Source organism: Abramis brama, assembly GCF_963993115.1.
Source record: "Abramis brama genome assembly, chromosome: 24".
NCBI lineage: Eukaryota > Metazoa > Chordata > Actinopteri > Cypriniformes > Leuciscidae > Abramis > Abramis brama.
The window spans coordinates 16784621-16799786 of NC_139986.1; the positions used below are offsets into that span (position 1 = coordinate 16784621).

The 15166-nt window shown below is 37.5% G+C and overlaps 1 protein-coding gene across 1 annotated transcript in view; it reads left to right on the top strand.

Annotated features, from left to right (window-relative positions):
• Positions 1 to 9557, top strand: part of slco5a1 (solute carrier organic anion transporter family member 5A1) — a 44522-nt gene extending 34965 nt beyond the window's left edge. Inside the window, exons 6-10 of the mRNA XM_084102457.1 lie at positions 2219 to 2417; positions 3974 to 4133; positions 5206 to 5447; positions 5932 to 5996; positions 6263 to 9557. Coding sequence (XP_083958583.1) covers positions 2219 to 2417; positions 3974 to 4133; positions 5206 to 5447; positions 5932 to 5996; positions 6263 to 6708 — 1112 coding nt within the window. The 3' untranslated portion in view covers positions 6709 to 9557. The remainder of the gene's footprint in view (positions 1 to 2218; positions 2418 to 3973; positions 4134 to 5205; positions 5448 to 5931; positions 5997 to 6262) is intronic.
• Positions 9558 to 15166: the final 5609 nt, after the last annotated feature.

Genomic DNA, 15166 nt, shown 5'->3' on the forward strand with positions numbered 1-15166 from the left:
TTACATTGTACTTTTAAGGTAGCGCTATAATCAGCTGTTAACTTACTAACTGAAATCAACATATTTTAATTTGACCATTTTTAGCTTCTGTAATGTATGTAATAAAAAAAATGTTAATTTTCATTGTTTCAGCATGAACATGATCAAATACACTCCCTTTCGCCATTATATAAGTGCTTTTATGAGGAGCTCGCTCTTGACCGTGCTGAAAGCAGGCATGTGCTTGCCTTGCCCACCCAATGGATTTACACAGTGACCTCAGACTGCCAGCAGTCAGCTTTGACTTTCAAATCCCAAGCTGTGATGCCAGCACGTGTGCCACGCTGATGGAAGCTGCTCTGCCTCACTGTTATTCTGCCAGCCTGTGATGTCTATCTTTGGTTCTTAGTCACTCAGTCTTTTTTTGCAAGGTTTTTTTTCTGCTTCAGTCTTCAGTCTAAAGGAGCTTTTCCACTACACAGTACCAGCTCGACTCGACTCGGCTCTGTTTGGTTTTCCACTGTGTAAAAGTTGTACCTGTACCTGCTTCCAGGTACTTTTTTTCGTACCACCAGAGAATGTCTAATAGGAAGAGAATTGGCACTCTCTGCTTACTTCCGGTTTCTGGACTGGCTGCAGTAACACGTCTCTGTCCATGCGGGGGCGCTCGCAGGCGAGTGCAGAATGAATGGAGGTCTATGGCGAAAAACCCTCAAAATCCACTTTTCTCAGGATATAATCTTTTGTCTAGTAATTTGAATGTTGTATTCGAAAGGAGATGCAAAGAAATTACACATTGCTGGGTGTTAGATTTTTTAGAGTCACTTATTTGGTTTAAAAAGTCTTTTAAAATGTCAATGACGTCAGAATGCTGACGTCATTAGCAGAATGCTAGCATGTTATGGGCAAAAACAACTCAACCTGTAAGAAATCGAAAAGAAATAAGTACTCGTTCATTCAACTTTCGACCTATAACCCATGTTGAACTTGCAAAACCTACAATAAAATCTGAGATTTCTCAACGGCAATCGGGTGAAAGAGACACATTTAGCCGTCTAGCCCCATAGACTCCCATTCAGTCTGCACTCGCCCGCGATCACCTCCAGTGGAATTCTAATGGAACTGCAACCAAGATCTATACAATGGGGCTAATAGGAAGTGCCAAGGCTCTCCGTAGACGGGCTCTGGTACCACCTCCGGCGAGGTTCTAAGCGAGCTGAGGCGATACTAAAATGTGACGTGAAAACACGGCAGACTGCTGATTGGTCAGAGAGAATCGTCACTATTCACTGCGTCATCATTGCACGCGCCAGACGGAGTATACTGAATAAAAAACAGCAAAAACAAAAACATCCAAAAACAGCATACACTCGATTTCCTCCATTGTCCTGTGTGTGTGGGTAGCGGGTGTGTCTCGCGCATCTCGCGTAAAAGATTAAGTCACGGCAGTTTCCTGCGGCGTCGCTATGACGACCAGGTACTATTGTGGAGGTACTATCTGCAATGGAAAACGGAGCGAAAAGCGAGTCGAGTTGAGCTGGTACTGGTAATGGAAAAGCGCCATAACATGTACAGCCACATGATAGTAGTATTTTTGTTCTTTTTCATGATGTTCCTGTGAACCCTGCTCAGGATGTTCACATTCCTTCAGGTCTTTGTGTCAACTTCCACCAATAGAAATGTTGACATTCCTTTTTTGAGGTGCATTGTCACATTTTGCTTCTCTACTTATGAAGATTTTTTTTTTGTCTTCTCCATTTATAATGATAGACTATGTTTATTCCACCCAAAATATGATATATACACACTACTGTTCAAAAGTTTGGCGTCATAAGTGGCAGTAAAGACTTTAATAATGTTAGAAAAAATGTCAAAAAATGTCATGGTTTGCACAAAAAAGAAGCAGCACAACTGTTTTCAACATTGGTAAGAAATAATAAAATGTTTCTTGAGCACCAAATCTGCATATTAGAATGAGTTCTGAAGGATCATGTGACTGGAGTAATGATGCTGAAAATTCAGCTTTGCCATCACCGGAATAAATTACATTTTAAAATATTATTACTAAATATATGTATATATATGTATGTATGTGTGTGTGTGTGTATGTACTGTGCATTTAAGACTTCTGTTCTGATAAACATGGACATATTGATGTGTTCATTCAAGTGTGATATTTATTGTGATATGTGGCTTTCTGGACAAGCATTACGACTGATCTCTCTTCTTTTTCTTTCAGGGGTCATTATTGTGCCCAGTGCAGGCGTGGGCATTGTACTGGGCGGCTACATCATAAAGAAACTTAAGCTTGGAGCTCGCGAGTCAGCCAAGCTGGCCATGATCTGCAGTGGGGTTTCTCTTCTGTGCTTCTCCACCCTCTTCATTGTGGGCTGTGAGAGCATAAACCTGGGTGGCATCAATATCCCTTATACCACAGGGTAAGTGAACGCACAGGGGTTTGAGGTATACTGCATGGATATGGGTATCCGATTTATGTGTTGTGGTTTCAATTATATTGGGGTTTTACAAACATTAAAATACTATAAACAATGTAAGAGGCATATGCTGAACAGCAGGTGCAAGGGCAGTTTCTTGCATCGTTGCACATTTCAATGCCCTTACATATGTCTACACGTATGGTCTGAAAAGACATTTTTTCAGCCAACAAATCCTACACAACTTTTTCCCTCCTTAAAATCGTATATTTTTTATTTATTTGAAGAAACTATAACAAATTTTTAATCATCCATCTGAAAGCGAATTCTTTTAACTAAGAAAACGATATATATGAAAAAATTGTGCCGTGTGTTTGACATTCCTGCTCTATGAGGTCCATTGTCTATTTCCTTTCGTCCACCTGACAAGGCTCTATTGAGTGACACGAGTTGGTTTCTAGGGCTGAAGTCTGCAGTGGGTTTGCACGGCCCTGACTAGTGGGACAGCGTGTTTGAGGAACACATGGCACTAAAGTGTGAGGCTCTTTCAACAGATAGAGCTGCTCTGTGAGACACAGGTGTAGAAATACAAAGCATCTGTGCTCAGTCAACGCTCACATTCCACATCCGTCCAAACACTGTTTCTCTTTTCGCTAATCTTCTCAAGGTTAGCCATTCTCAAAGTGACAGTATTTCCTATGGTTAAAGGAGACACACATGCACATTCAGAAGTGCTTATTTATTATTTATTCATTTATTAAGCACAGCTACTTCAGCTCGGGTGGCCTTGACGAGAAAACTGCCTCCGTTAACTGAAGCTCAAAGGAATCATTTTCCCACATATTTAATTAAATCATGTCTATGTCAATGTCATTTTGAACCCATATGACTTTCTTTCTTCTATGGAACACAAAATGTAGAAGAACTGGCCATACTTATCCATTTAATATAAAATGAAAGAGGATCTGAGCTGCCAAGCTTTAAAATGACAAACAAAAGCACCATGTTATCCCTTTAAATCCTGTACGGATGAGAGCTGACTATTATGGTGTCTAGTTTTGTCGCAGAGAGGTCCGTCTCATTTAGTGTTTAAAGACTGGATTCCATTCCGTCCATCCTGCTGGCTGTGTTATGCCATGATTCATCCCCTCATTCTGCTGTAGATCTGTGAGGATAATGTAAAGTCAACCAAAGCTGTTGCTGTGTTTAATGTGGGAAAGAGCTGTTTGAATTTGCCTGACATTCCCACAGCATTAAAATAACTGTTTATACAGTATCTCTATTTATTTAACTGTCTGTCTGTCTCTTTCCTTCTCACTCTCTTTACACACACACATACATATATATATATATATATATATATATATAGACACACACATAGTTTATACATTCTATCATTGACTTATGCATGAATACAATGCCTAGGGTTGTCACAAAGATTTCTCAGAACACAAGGTGTTGTGTTGTACGTTATTCCAAACATTGCCTACAGCAGCTAATATTATGCATTTTATTCCCAAACTAACAGCTCTGTCCGTCCTCTGCTTGTTTTTCTTCAGGCCGACACTGACTCTGACCCATAGAAACCTGACGGGAGGCTGTAATGTGAACTGTGGCTGTCGGATCAACGAGTACGCTCCTGTTTGTGGCTCCGATGGCATCACATATTTCAACCCCTGTCTGGCGGGATGCAGCACGGTTGGCAATGACAGCACTGGGGTGAGCCAGACTTCATGTCTTTCTGGAGGTGGTCTGTATTTTAAGGACAGCACAAACCTTTTTAGGTCAAGATTTAAAACCACAAACATTGAACTAGAATAAATGATTAAGATTTATTATCAGTCTGTATAGATGTTCTGTAGTCTTCCATTGCAGCTATTTCTATAAACATGTAAATATCTAATCTCATTATCCTTGCCTCTTGATCTGGATCATTGATACAGCGTCCCTTTTATGGACCCTTTTCACATTTCCAGGTTTCTCAGAAGCGAAAAGTCATCATAGTTGGCTAAACTTCTATAGTGGTGAATGAAAGACTACATTAAACATTTTTTTGTGTTCCCATTTGCTCAAATAGCAAAAAAAACCTCCATAATAGTGTTTTCACAACTTTCAAAAAGAGGGGAAAAATAGAGAGATTGATCACGGCAGTCAGAAGAGAGAAAGACGTCAATTTGTCCGTCACTCCGACAGCCGCTGTATTAGAAACACCCTCAACTAGGTTTTTTTAATTTGATGCAAAGGTAATATAATACATAATATAGCGTTGTAATGTACATAAAATAATCTTTTAAATGAAAGTATAAAAAACATTGTATTAAAAAAAAGAAAACAGATTTGAAAGCTAAGTTGGCGTCAGCATTTGCAATTTTAATGCATAAAAAACCTTTTAAATTGCGGATTCAATGTTTGAATTTTAAATTGTTATATTTGTGAAATGAAGGTGTTTAACATTGTTTTCCTTAAGTAATCTCAGAAATTAATATCTGTGGTAATGTCGTGGTCACCATGATTTTGCCAAAGTAGACAAGTTCATGGATCAACATTTCTGACTGAAAATGTTGTCCTATCCATACCCATAACCCTAAAATCAGAGGGAAATGATTGGTGAATAACACTGATGTAGAAGCACCTTATCCTGGTTGTAAGTCTGAACTTGACAAACTGTAAACTTGTCCCTCAAATCTGATTAGTTGATTGGAATGTTGTTCCAGGATCAACAAAGATGATGATGATGATGTACTTGGTTAAATCTCATTCACCAATGTGTCATGTGTTTTTTTGAATGTAGATCAGAAACTACACGGACTGTGCATGCGTGCAGAGCAGACAGGTCATCACCCCCCCCACCAGCGGCCAGGGCAACCAGCTGCAGCTGGTCATAGTGAAGACCTACCTGAACGAGAACGGGTTCGCTGTGTCAGGGAAGTGTGATCGCACCTGCAACACGCTCATCCCCTTCCTCATCTTCCTCTTCATCGTTACGCTCATCACAGCTTGTGCACAGCCCTCCGCCATTATCGTCACGCTCAGGTAGGAAACAGTAACTATTGTATATAGTTACTAAAGAAATAGAAATCATTTGGGCACTTTTTGACATGTTTAAATATATATTATTCAACTGTCTGAGAAAGAAAGAAGTCTCTTATGCTCACCAAGGCTTTTATTTGATCAAAAATAATGGTTTTCTACTTTAATTTTAAAATTGTAATTTATTTCAGGGATGTCAAAGCTTTTAGCATAATTCAGTCACATGATCCTTCAGAATTAATTCTAATATTATGATTTGCTGCTCAAGAAATATTTCTTATCAATATTGAAAATGGTTGTCCTGCTTAATACTTTCGTGGAAACTGATACATTTTATTTAAAGGTAATATCAACTACATGTACTTACTATAGATTTAATTATGCATTATTTTATAGTTCATACTATAGTAATCTATACATAAGGGATTTGAATATAACACTATGCAATTAAGAGTACCTGACAGAATAAAATCATTTTCTGTTGCAGGTCAGTAGAAGAGCAAGAAAGACCGTTTGCTTTAGGAATGCAGTTTGTGCTGCTAAGAACTCTGGGTAAGTCAAAATGTTTTTTCAAGGAATGCAAAGATTTCAATATTAACTTTGTCATGAAATCCATCAGCCTTGTTTATCCCTGCAGCAGAGCTGTTCACATAGCACCTCCTAATCTAAACTTTCTTAAATTACAGCTCAGTACTAAGCATTATACATTTCAATTAGTTAAGATGAAGGGAAAAAAACAGCATAAAATTGAAAGCTTAAGTGAATCCACAAGGAAAAACCTATTTAATTTAAACTCCCCTCTTCTTCCATGTCTGCAGCCTACATTCCCACGCCCATCTACTTTGGGGCGGTGATCGACACCACCTGTATGCTCTGGCAGCAGGACTGCGGCGTTCACGGCTCTTGCTGGGAGTACGACGTCACTTCCTTCCGCTTCGTCTACTTCGGCCTGGCCGCCAGCCTCAAGTTTGTGGGCTTCGTGTTCATCTTCCTCACCTGGTACTCCATTAAATACAAAGAGGATCGGCTGAAGCGCTGGCAGCAGCATCTGCCTCCTCTGGGCACCGTCAGTGAGCTCATCTGTCACGCGGGTGGCCACAAGAGCCACGCTCGCACCCGCTCCTGCCCCGTTTTCACACCCCGTCCCGAACCCCTCGAGCAGCCCGCTCTTAACCGCGGACACTGCAGCCAGAGCTGTCCCGGAAACAGCCTCAAAGCAATAACCCCACCCGCCCGCTCAATGCAGGAAATTAATCGCATTTGAGGACGCGTGCCCCGACATCTGCCTCCATGTGCCTTCCTGTCGGGTGTCCTCCTCCTGCAAAAAGGCAGGGCCAACGTACGCTCGTTTTTTCCTCCCGCGCGGCTTTCAGGGGCTTGCTGCGCTCACCGATCTCAATGTCACAGCAGATACACATCACGTAAAAATCATAGAGTATTTGCTGTAGAAGCGTATGGAAGACATCTCATCATGGTGCTAAATGGGGAAGAGGGAGGACATTTCTCTGTCTCCAGTCTTGGATGACAAGATGATTATATCAAAGACGTACCACAAGCACAAATAGAAATCAGTTCTATGCAACACCGTATAGCATTAAAGCCTGCAGGCAGTGTATTATCATCATTCCCAACAGCAGAACATCGCATATGGTCTTTCGGAACAAATCTTTGGCAAATTCACATCGCAATGGTGTTAACTCCCTTCTGGCTGGTTATCATCAATAAGGAGCTGTACTGGAACATTCAGCCTCCTCCAGACAGATCACACAGCGCTGTATGCGAGTTCAGTGCCTCAAATTGCCCTGTCAGCAGTGAGGTCTGCTGGATAACAGGCTGAGCACTGTGTGGACTGCTAATATGCCTTTGGAGAAGGACTGAAACCTCATCTTCTCATTCTTCATCTTCATAATCATTGTATGTTCAGTGATTGACTCTCAATGGCGATATGTGTTTTGATGCATACTGTGGGATAGCATGATTTAGCAGACATGTTGTTCAGTGGTCCAATATCAGGTCTCAAAAATGTCAGGCTTTGTTTAGACCAATTTGATGGATTTTTTTGGTGAATCCGTATTTGAATTTTTTGTTTTTTGTAGTGTGAATGGCAAAAAACACATGAGATCTGATGTTTACGAACCCCATCTAAACCACATTCACATCTAGTTTGAAAACTAGTTTGATTTGTTTTCCACAGTCTGAACGGTAAGATCAGACATGGAATGACAAATCGAATGTTTTTGCTCTCTTAGAATAATCGAAATAACTTTTTTCAACTATAAAAGAACCTTTAGTTCAATGGAAATTAGTCTTTAAAATCCATAGAAAATTTTCATTGAACTAAAGGTTCTCTCTTCCCACTAAGAAATTGGGCTTTGAAGAACTGTTCGCTGAAAGGTTATTTTGGGAAACTTAATTTTTAAGAGTGTGTAGCGAACTATGTGACATTCACTATGTAGTGAATTAGTGAACAACTCAGTGGTTTTCAAGCGTAAATGTCATGACAGACAACTTTTTAGGTTTTATTTGTCGTCTTTCCACTCTTAAGGCCTGTACACTCCAAGAACAACAACTATAAAGATAACAATAACTGTATTAGCATTCACACCAACGGATGATAATCTGTTGTTGTTGTTTTTACTAAGCGTGAGCTGCAATTATGTATTTAGAAAAAAAAAAAAAGTATTCTGAAAGTGATTGTGTCATTATCATTGTGGTGTGGAATTAAAATGCTTATCAAAATTTTACAGTATTAAAGCTATAGTTGTCATCCTTGGTGTGAACGGCCCTTTGCACTCAGTAGGAGAGTTTCGTGTTGACATCATTATGTAGATACACCAAACATTGACTACAAATCAAACGCGTCATTCCTAAAGTTTCGATTTGAAACCAAAACTGAATTTGTGTGAACAAAGCGAGTCAAATTCAGATTGAAACGAGAAAGACTCCGTCGACCGCTCATGCCGCTGCTGCGTTCGAGTACCTAAGCATGTCTGAGCAGTTTTAGCGATAGCATTCATAAAGCCATAGCGGAATCAGAATGGATTCTCAGCTTTGGTTCGGGAGCTGCCGACTGACGTGAGCATGTGCTCCGGCTGAAGCGTGGTCCTCAAGCACTAGCTATATTCTTATGCACCAACTATATACACAGTTCAACTTCTGCCTAATAATATGCAAATCAGATTTCAGTACTCTGTGATGGGTTTATAATGCTAGTTTGGCAGTTCATTAGAAATATAGCATTTAGATCAATAGGACAGAAGTCATGAATTATTTAGCCATGTGCAATGATTTACATAGGCTAGATATTATTGGGTTCAGTTATGATTTATGAGGGACTAACATGGTAGTTAAATAATGCTTAGCATGCAAACAACAAAAACCCAGAAAAATTTAGACTATGCTGTATTAATTCCATCCTTTCACAAATCTCCACTTTAAAATGATTTTGTAAGCTGTTCTGCATTATGATCACAATCTCAGAAACGCATTACGAGTACGTGCTTTTCCGAGACCTCTAGAATGTTTATTGTCAGTTTTTCATAAATTGTATTTCAGATGCTGACTTCAGTGTTAGAATGTGACATTTAAGACTAAGATGGTTAAATCAAGCCCTGCTATTATTTGAATTTGAAATGGCTTGCTTTTTTATGTTAGTGAAATAGGTGTACAGTGGTGAGAGAAAGTCTGAGCGCTTTAAAATAATCAGGAGCTCTCTACAATAATCATGAAATAAGTAATTCTACAAATAAACCGACTGCAACCTTGTAATGTGTAAGTTGGTCATGTAGTGGCTCCAAGACAGCCTAAAATATCAATGAATGAGATCAAGTATAAAAATAAAAAATACTACATTTTTACTACATTGCAGGACTCCCTTAATATCCTGTAATTATTTTCTGCTGTGTAATCACAAATATTGAATGTGTTGGTGTCTCTGCAGGGCTGATTTCAGATCAGTGTAAAGGCCAGCTGTGTTTGTCTATCTCCATATGGACACAGATGATCTGAACTCCCACATGTGAACTCTTCATCTAGACAGTTACTTTAATTCTGTCTTTCTTCAATATTTTGACATGTATTTATTGAAATAAAAGATTTTAAGAGAAGTGGCAATATCTATCTGTCTGTCTGTCTGTCATGTATAAGGAAGTACACAGAATGTACAAGGAAATGTGTTTTTCTTGATACACTAGGCTTTGTCTTCCAGTAGACAGTGGCGCCACCAACAGTACAGTTCACCCTACGACCACAGACTTAACACTTTATAATGCTGAGAAATATCAAGAGTTAGAAAAAGACGGAGCGTGAAAAGAGTTAAAGGTATAGTTCACCCAAAAATAAAAATTCATTATTTCCTCACCCTCATGTTGTTCTAAACCTGTACAAGTTTCTTTCCTGTTGAACATTAAAAAAAAGAGATATTTAAAAAAAAAATGTTGGTAACCACACAGTTGACGGTAGCCACTGACTTTCATAGTTTTTTTTTTTTTTTCTTCTATGGAAGTCAATGGCTACCGTCAATTGTTTGATTACCAACATTCATCAAAATATATTCTTTTGTGTTCAACAGAAAAAGGTTGTGTTCAACAACTTGAGGGTAAATGATAACAAAACTTTAATTTTTGGGTGAACTATACCTTTAATCTTTCTTTACATCTTTTCATTTGAAGGGGAGGGGGGTGCCACACACACACACACACACACACACACACACACACACACACACACACACACACACACACACACACACACACACACACACATATATATATATATATATATATATATATATATAATTTGTGCTGTCAATCGATTTAAAACATTTTACTAATTAATCACACATTTTTCTGTGATTAATCGCACCTAACTTGGACTTATAACGCGAAGATCGCACGTTCGAGTCTCAGTACCGTGTAAGTGGGGCAGTGAATGAACAGATCTCTCTTCCACTCACATTACCCACAACTGAGGTGCCATTGGAGCAAGACACCCAGCCCCCAATCACTCCCCGTGCACCACAGAAAAAATGACTTCCCACTGCTCCGGGTGTGTGTTCACAGTGTTCAGTGTTCGCTGCTGTGTGTGTGTGTTTGTGTGAGTGTGTGCACTTGGATGGGTAAAATGCACCATACACCATGGGACACCATACTTGGCTATACGTCACGGTCAGTACCAATGATAATACTGCTAACTGATGTCTTTATATGAAATTGATTTTCTCTCAATTTCAGCTATTAATTATATCCATTCAGCAAGCATTACAGTATAATTTAAAGCTATCGATTTTAACATTTATTAGGCTTCAAATAATATAACAACTTTTAATTTAAGTGAACTTAAAAGTCTTCACATAAACCCATTATATTAAATGTCACATTCACCTGTGGCCTTCAATATATATCAGAGCTCAATTTGTTCTATTGGCCCAGTCAGACCAGTTCAGATTTTTACTTGCCCTGTCAAAATGCACAAAAAGTTATTGTATTTTCATGCAAATAATTAATTTATGCTCTTATTTATTTGCATGATTAAGAGCGTAGTCATATAATGTAACGCTAGCCCAAGGATGACGGGTAAGAAAACGGATGATGCATTAATTGCATTAAATATTTTTAACGCGATAAACTGAAAAAATGTATCACATGCATTAACACGTGAATTTTGACAGCACTAAAACATACAAAGGATCTTTCAAACAAAAAACAAGTTATGGCTCAATAGTTAACAAGTGAAATTATATAAAGAAGCCTTAAACATAGCACAAATTCTAGATGTTTTATTGCCTTAAAGGTACAATATAAGATTCTAGTTTGCGCTTGTAGAAACCATAGATAAATACACACAGATTCCTGATTAGGGCATATACGTAAGACGCTAATGAGGGATCTATGTATACAATATCTCACACGTCGCTGTTGTGACTGACATCATGGTTCAAGATTATTGATTGGCGACTGGCGAGTACAGAAAATCCCAAAAAAACTTAAACGTAGATCAACTGAGGCAAGCAGGGGAAAACAGAGAAATAAAACAAGAATCAATAACGGCGTGGTGTTTTCGAGATGTAGAGAGCTTCGCGATAAACTTGGACTTGATCTGTTGACAGAGACTCTGCTCTCGCATGTAAGCAAATATATATTATTTATTGTACACATACAGTTAGCCTATATTGCACTTTGTTTGTACTTTAATAATGCTTTATCAAGTCTGGTGACCAAGTCTATGGCAGTGAAATTAAATACAGTAGCCTGTGTGTTGCACAAAAATATTTAGCCATTACTTGCAAATACTGTGGGTTTGTTCAAATGTACTTTTAGTAAAATTGTTTTAAACGTGTAAAACTGCGCAGCATTAGGCTAACCCACAAGAACATTTGACAAATAGTCACATATCAGTAACAGGCTAACATAGCATTACATTTCACATCCCTTGCAGCCAATTCATTACAAAGACAAAGTAGTGATCAACTGTACAAGGTAATACAAAAACTAACTTATTAGATGATATATAATTTTAATGATTTGTGAATTCCATACATCTCTGGATTGTGAAAACGACATCTCCCATCGTTCCACTTCTTTATAGCGTCATCAAGCTTCGTCTTCGTTATTATGAAAATGCGACCTCTGGGGGCTAATAAATTACAGATTGTACCTTTAATTAATAGCCATTGAGTTTGTATTTAGATACAAATTCAAAGCAGGGTTTACTTTTTGTATATTTACATTTATGGATATAAAACTTTACCTTATCAGTGCTTTGAAACGGTTTACTGAAACCTGCACACTGAAAATCCCATAGGCATAGGTGTCTAGGGAACAGATTTACTAAACAGGACAAATTAGCGTGAGAGCGCAATCCCATTAGAAGCGCCGATGGCAGTGAAAGTTCTGCACGTGATCTACTGACGACGCGCAAATTAAAAAAAATTAAAAAATACAGAGCAGGATAATTTCCATAATGGCCAACGGAATCTACCAAGTGCAGTGCAAATTAGCGTCTGGCCATTAACAAGATGAAGAAAGAAACTCCTAAAAATGTCAGCCGCAAAATAACCCTGTCCACGCCTTTTAGTAAATCCTGACAGTATTTGTATTTAACGTCAAAACAGGATTTGCAATGGCGCAAGCTGTTAGTAAATCTAGCCTTATTTATTTATTATGTATGGACAGTCCCATCTACTGTCCGGAACAGGTAATGGGGCTTTAAAACTGCAGTGAGCTAAATGAAGGAACACGTTTATGCTTTAAAAAATTCAAACAAAATGGAAAAGAGGGCAGTATTTATCAAAAACAACATTTTCATCACTACTAGCCTAGGGCGAATAATTTGTATTAAGTGCAAGAATTTATAATATCTATAAATCTATATTATGCATATTTGAAGTTTATAACGAGAGTTAAAAACACAAGGACAGTGTTGCACCTCACAGGGAAAATATGAAGATGCGAACTCAATGCTGTTGTCTGCCTTGATAGTATCTCACATGAACAACAGAGAATTATGCATTATAATACCAGCAAATTGAAAACATATGCATCCATCTATCCATATATTCTTCTAGTTCAAATCAATTCAGGTTAATTACACCAGAAAATAAGAAAATAATACAAAGAAAAGAAAATAATACATAAGGTAAATTAAAGGAATAGTTCACTTAAAAATGAAAAATTTATATTTTAAAGAATGTCGGTAACCAGACATTTGATGGGCCTAAAAAAAAAAAAAAAAAAAAAAAAAAAAAAACACAATGGAAGTCAATGGGGTCCATCAACTCTCTGGTTACCAACATTCTTCAAAGTATCTTCTTTTGTGTTCAACTTAAGAAAGAAATTCATACAGGTTTGAAACAACTTGAGGGCGAGTAAATGACAGAATTTTCATTTTTAAGTGAACTATTTATTTAATCATACTGTACTATGACTTTGACTGTATTTTGTATCTATAACATAAATGTATCAACAATTAATAAATCCTTTAATTTATCCTCTGGTATCAGTAGGCCTACACTTCAACAGTCTCCTTTTATGAACTAGATTTCTTTAACACAAAAATGCATGAAACAAACACTTGGAAAGTTAACTCCCATCTGATAATAAACCATTCATTTTGCTATTATTAATCAGAAAATGTACAACACAAAAAGCACGTTCAATATGAAACATCGTACACTCAACACGTGCGTTTATCTTAATATTAATCATAATATATTGAGTTGATACACTTGAATATAATCAGAAACTAACAATAACAATGCCAGCGAACAGTTTCATCCACGCTTTCCTCGTTAGCATATGTCGGACATGACGATTGGCACAGTTAAAAACGTCGCCAAAAATAAAACTTTCGCAAATATACAATCTAAACTCACAACAAATTAGAATATATAATTTCACTTTACATACCTGGAAAAAGAGACAAAACCCCAGTGCTGTTCTCAACGCGTGGAGTTGTGTTAGCACTCAGTCAGTCAGCAGCACAGGTGAGGTGAGAGTATTTAGGGTGAGGCACGTCATTTACTACCCGCCCGCACCCCAGGTCTCCCCCTACTGGATACTCACAGAATGACACCTCAGACATATGACCATTTCATTTGATTAATAGAACTCGACATAAAAATCAAACACTCTCCTCCTATATCATAATGATTACACATTAATTGCATGAATCATATTGATTTTATCTTATTTGAATCAAATTGATTCCGTATCTTTTCATGGAGATCATCTTTTTGATCTTTTTAATCACTAGTAGGCTAGGCCTACTTCCCCTCCTCCTGACATCTGGATATTTTAGTTGTGAACTTTTTTATGTTTTCCAGTTGGACTGTTACTTTTACTAAATCAGTGTTTTCTTAGCCTGTAATATGCCACAGTCTATCTCTGGTATCCATATGCGAGAGAGAAAGAGCAAAGAGCGGAGCAAAAATCACGGCTCGGGCTTCCTGCACGTAGGCCTACGTTTCAACTGTACACAATTGAACACAAGTCCCAAATGTACTCAGTCTACCCTACATGAGCGTGGCCTCATCCCATTGTTTATAGGTAGGTTACTAATGTGATGTTTATTAAATCTCATTTAATTTCGTTTTTTTTTTTTTTTTTTTTTTTATGACTTTATTTTGAATGAAAATTACAGAAAATGACAGGTGCTATGCTATTATTATTATTTTTTATCTCTAATTTCGTCAGCTAGGAATCCACCCAAATTATAAAAAGTTTAGGTTTTTTTCCCCCTTATGAGGAAAGGAATAAAATATTTTAGTATTTATTTTTAAGTTTCAAGGCAAAATGAAAATCTTGGTTTTGGTTTCAATGGATTTTTGTATTATTTATGGTAACACTTTACAAGAAGGTCCAATTAGTTAGTTAACTAATATTAACTAACAATGAGCAATTGCAATATTTGTTCATAAAAAATACAATGTAACATTGTTAGTTCATGTTAACTCAGGTCAGCTATTAACAGATAGGCAACATTTGATTTTAATGTATTAATAAACATTAAAAAGAACGAACTAAGATGAATAAATGCCTTTGAAGTGTTTTTCAATGTTAGTTCATGTTGACTAATGTTGACAAATGTAAAATGTTCCCATTTGTTATTTGTTTGCAAAAATTCAAAGATTGACCGTTAAGGGATTTTCCTCAACTTATTTAAAATATATTTTAAAATGATAGGTATCTGTGGTGCTGTTTTTTTAATATAAAAACAATTTGAAT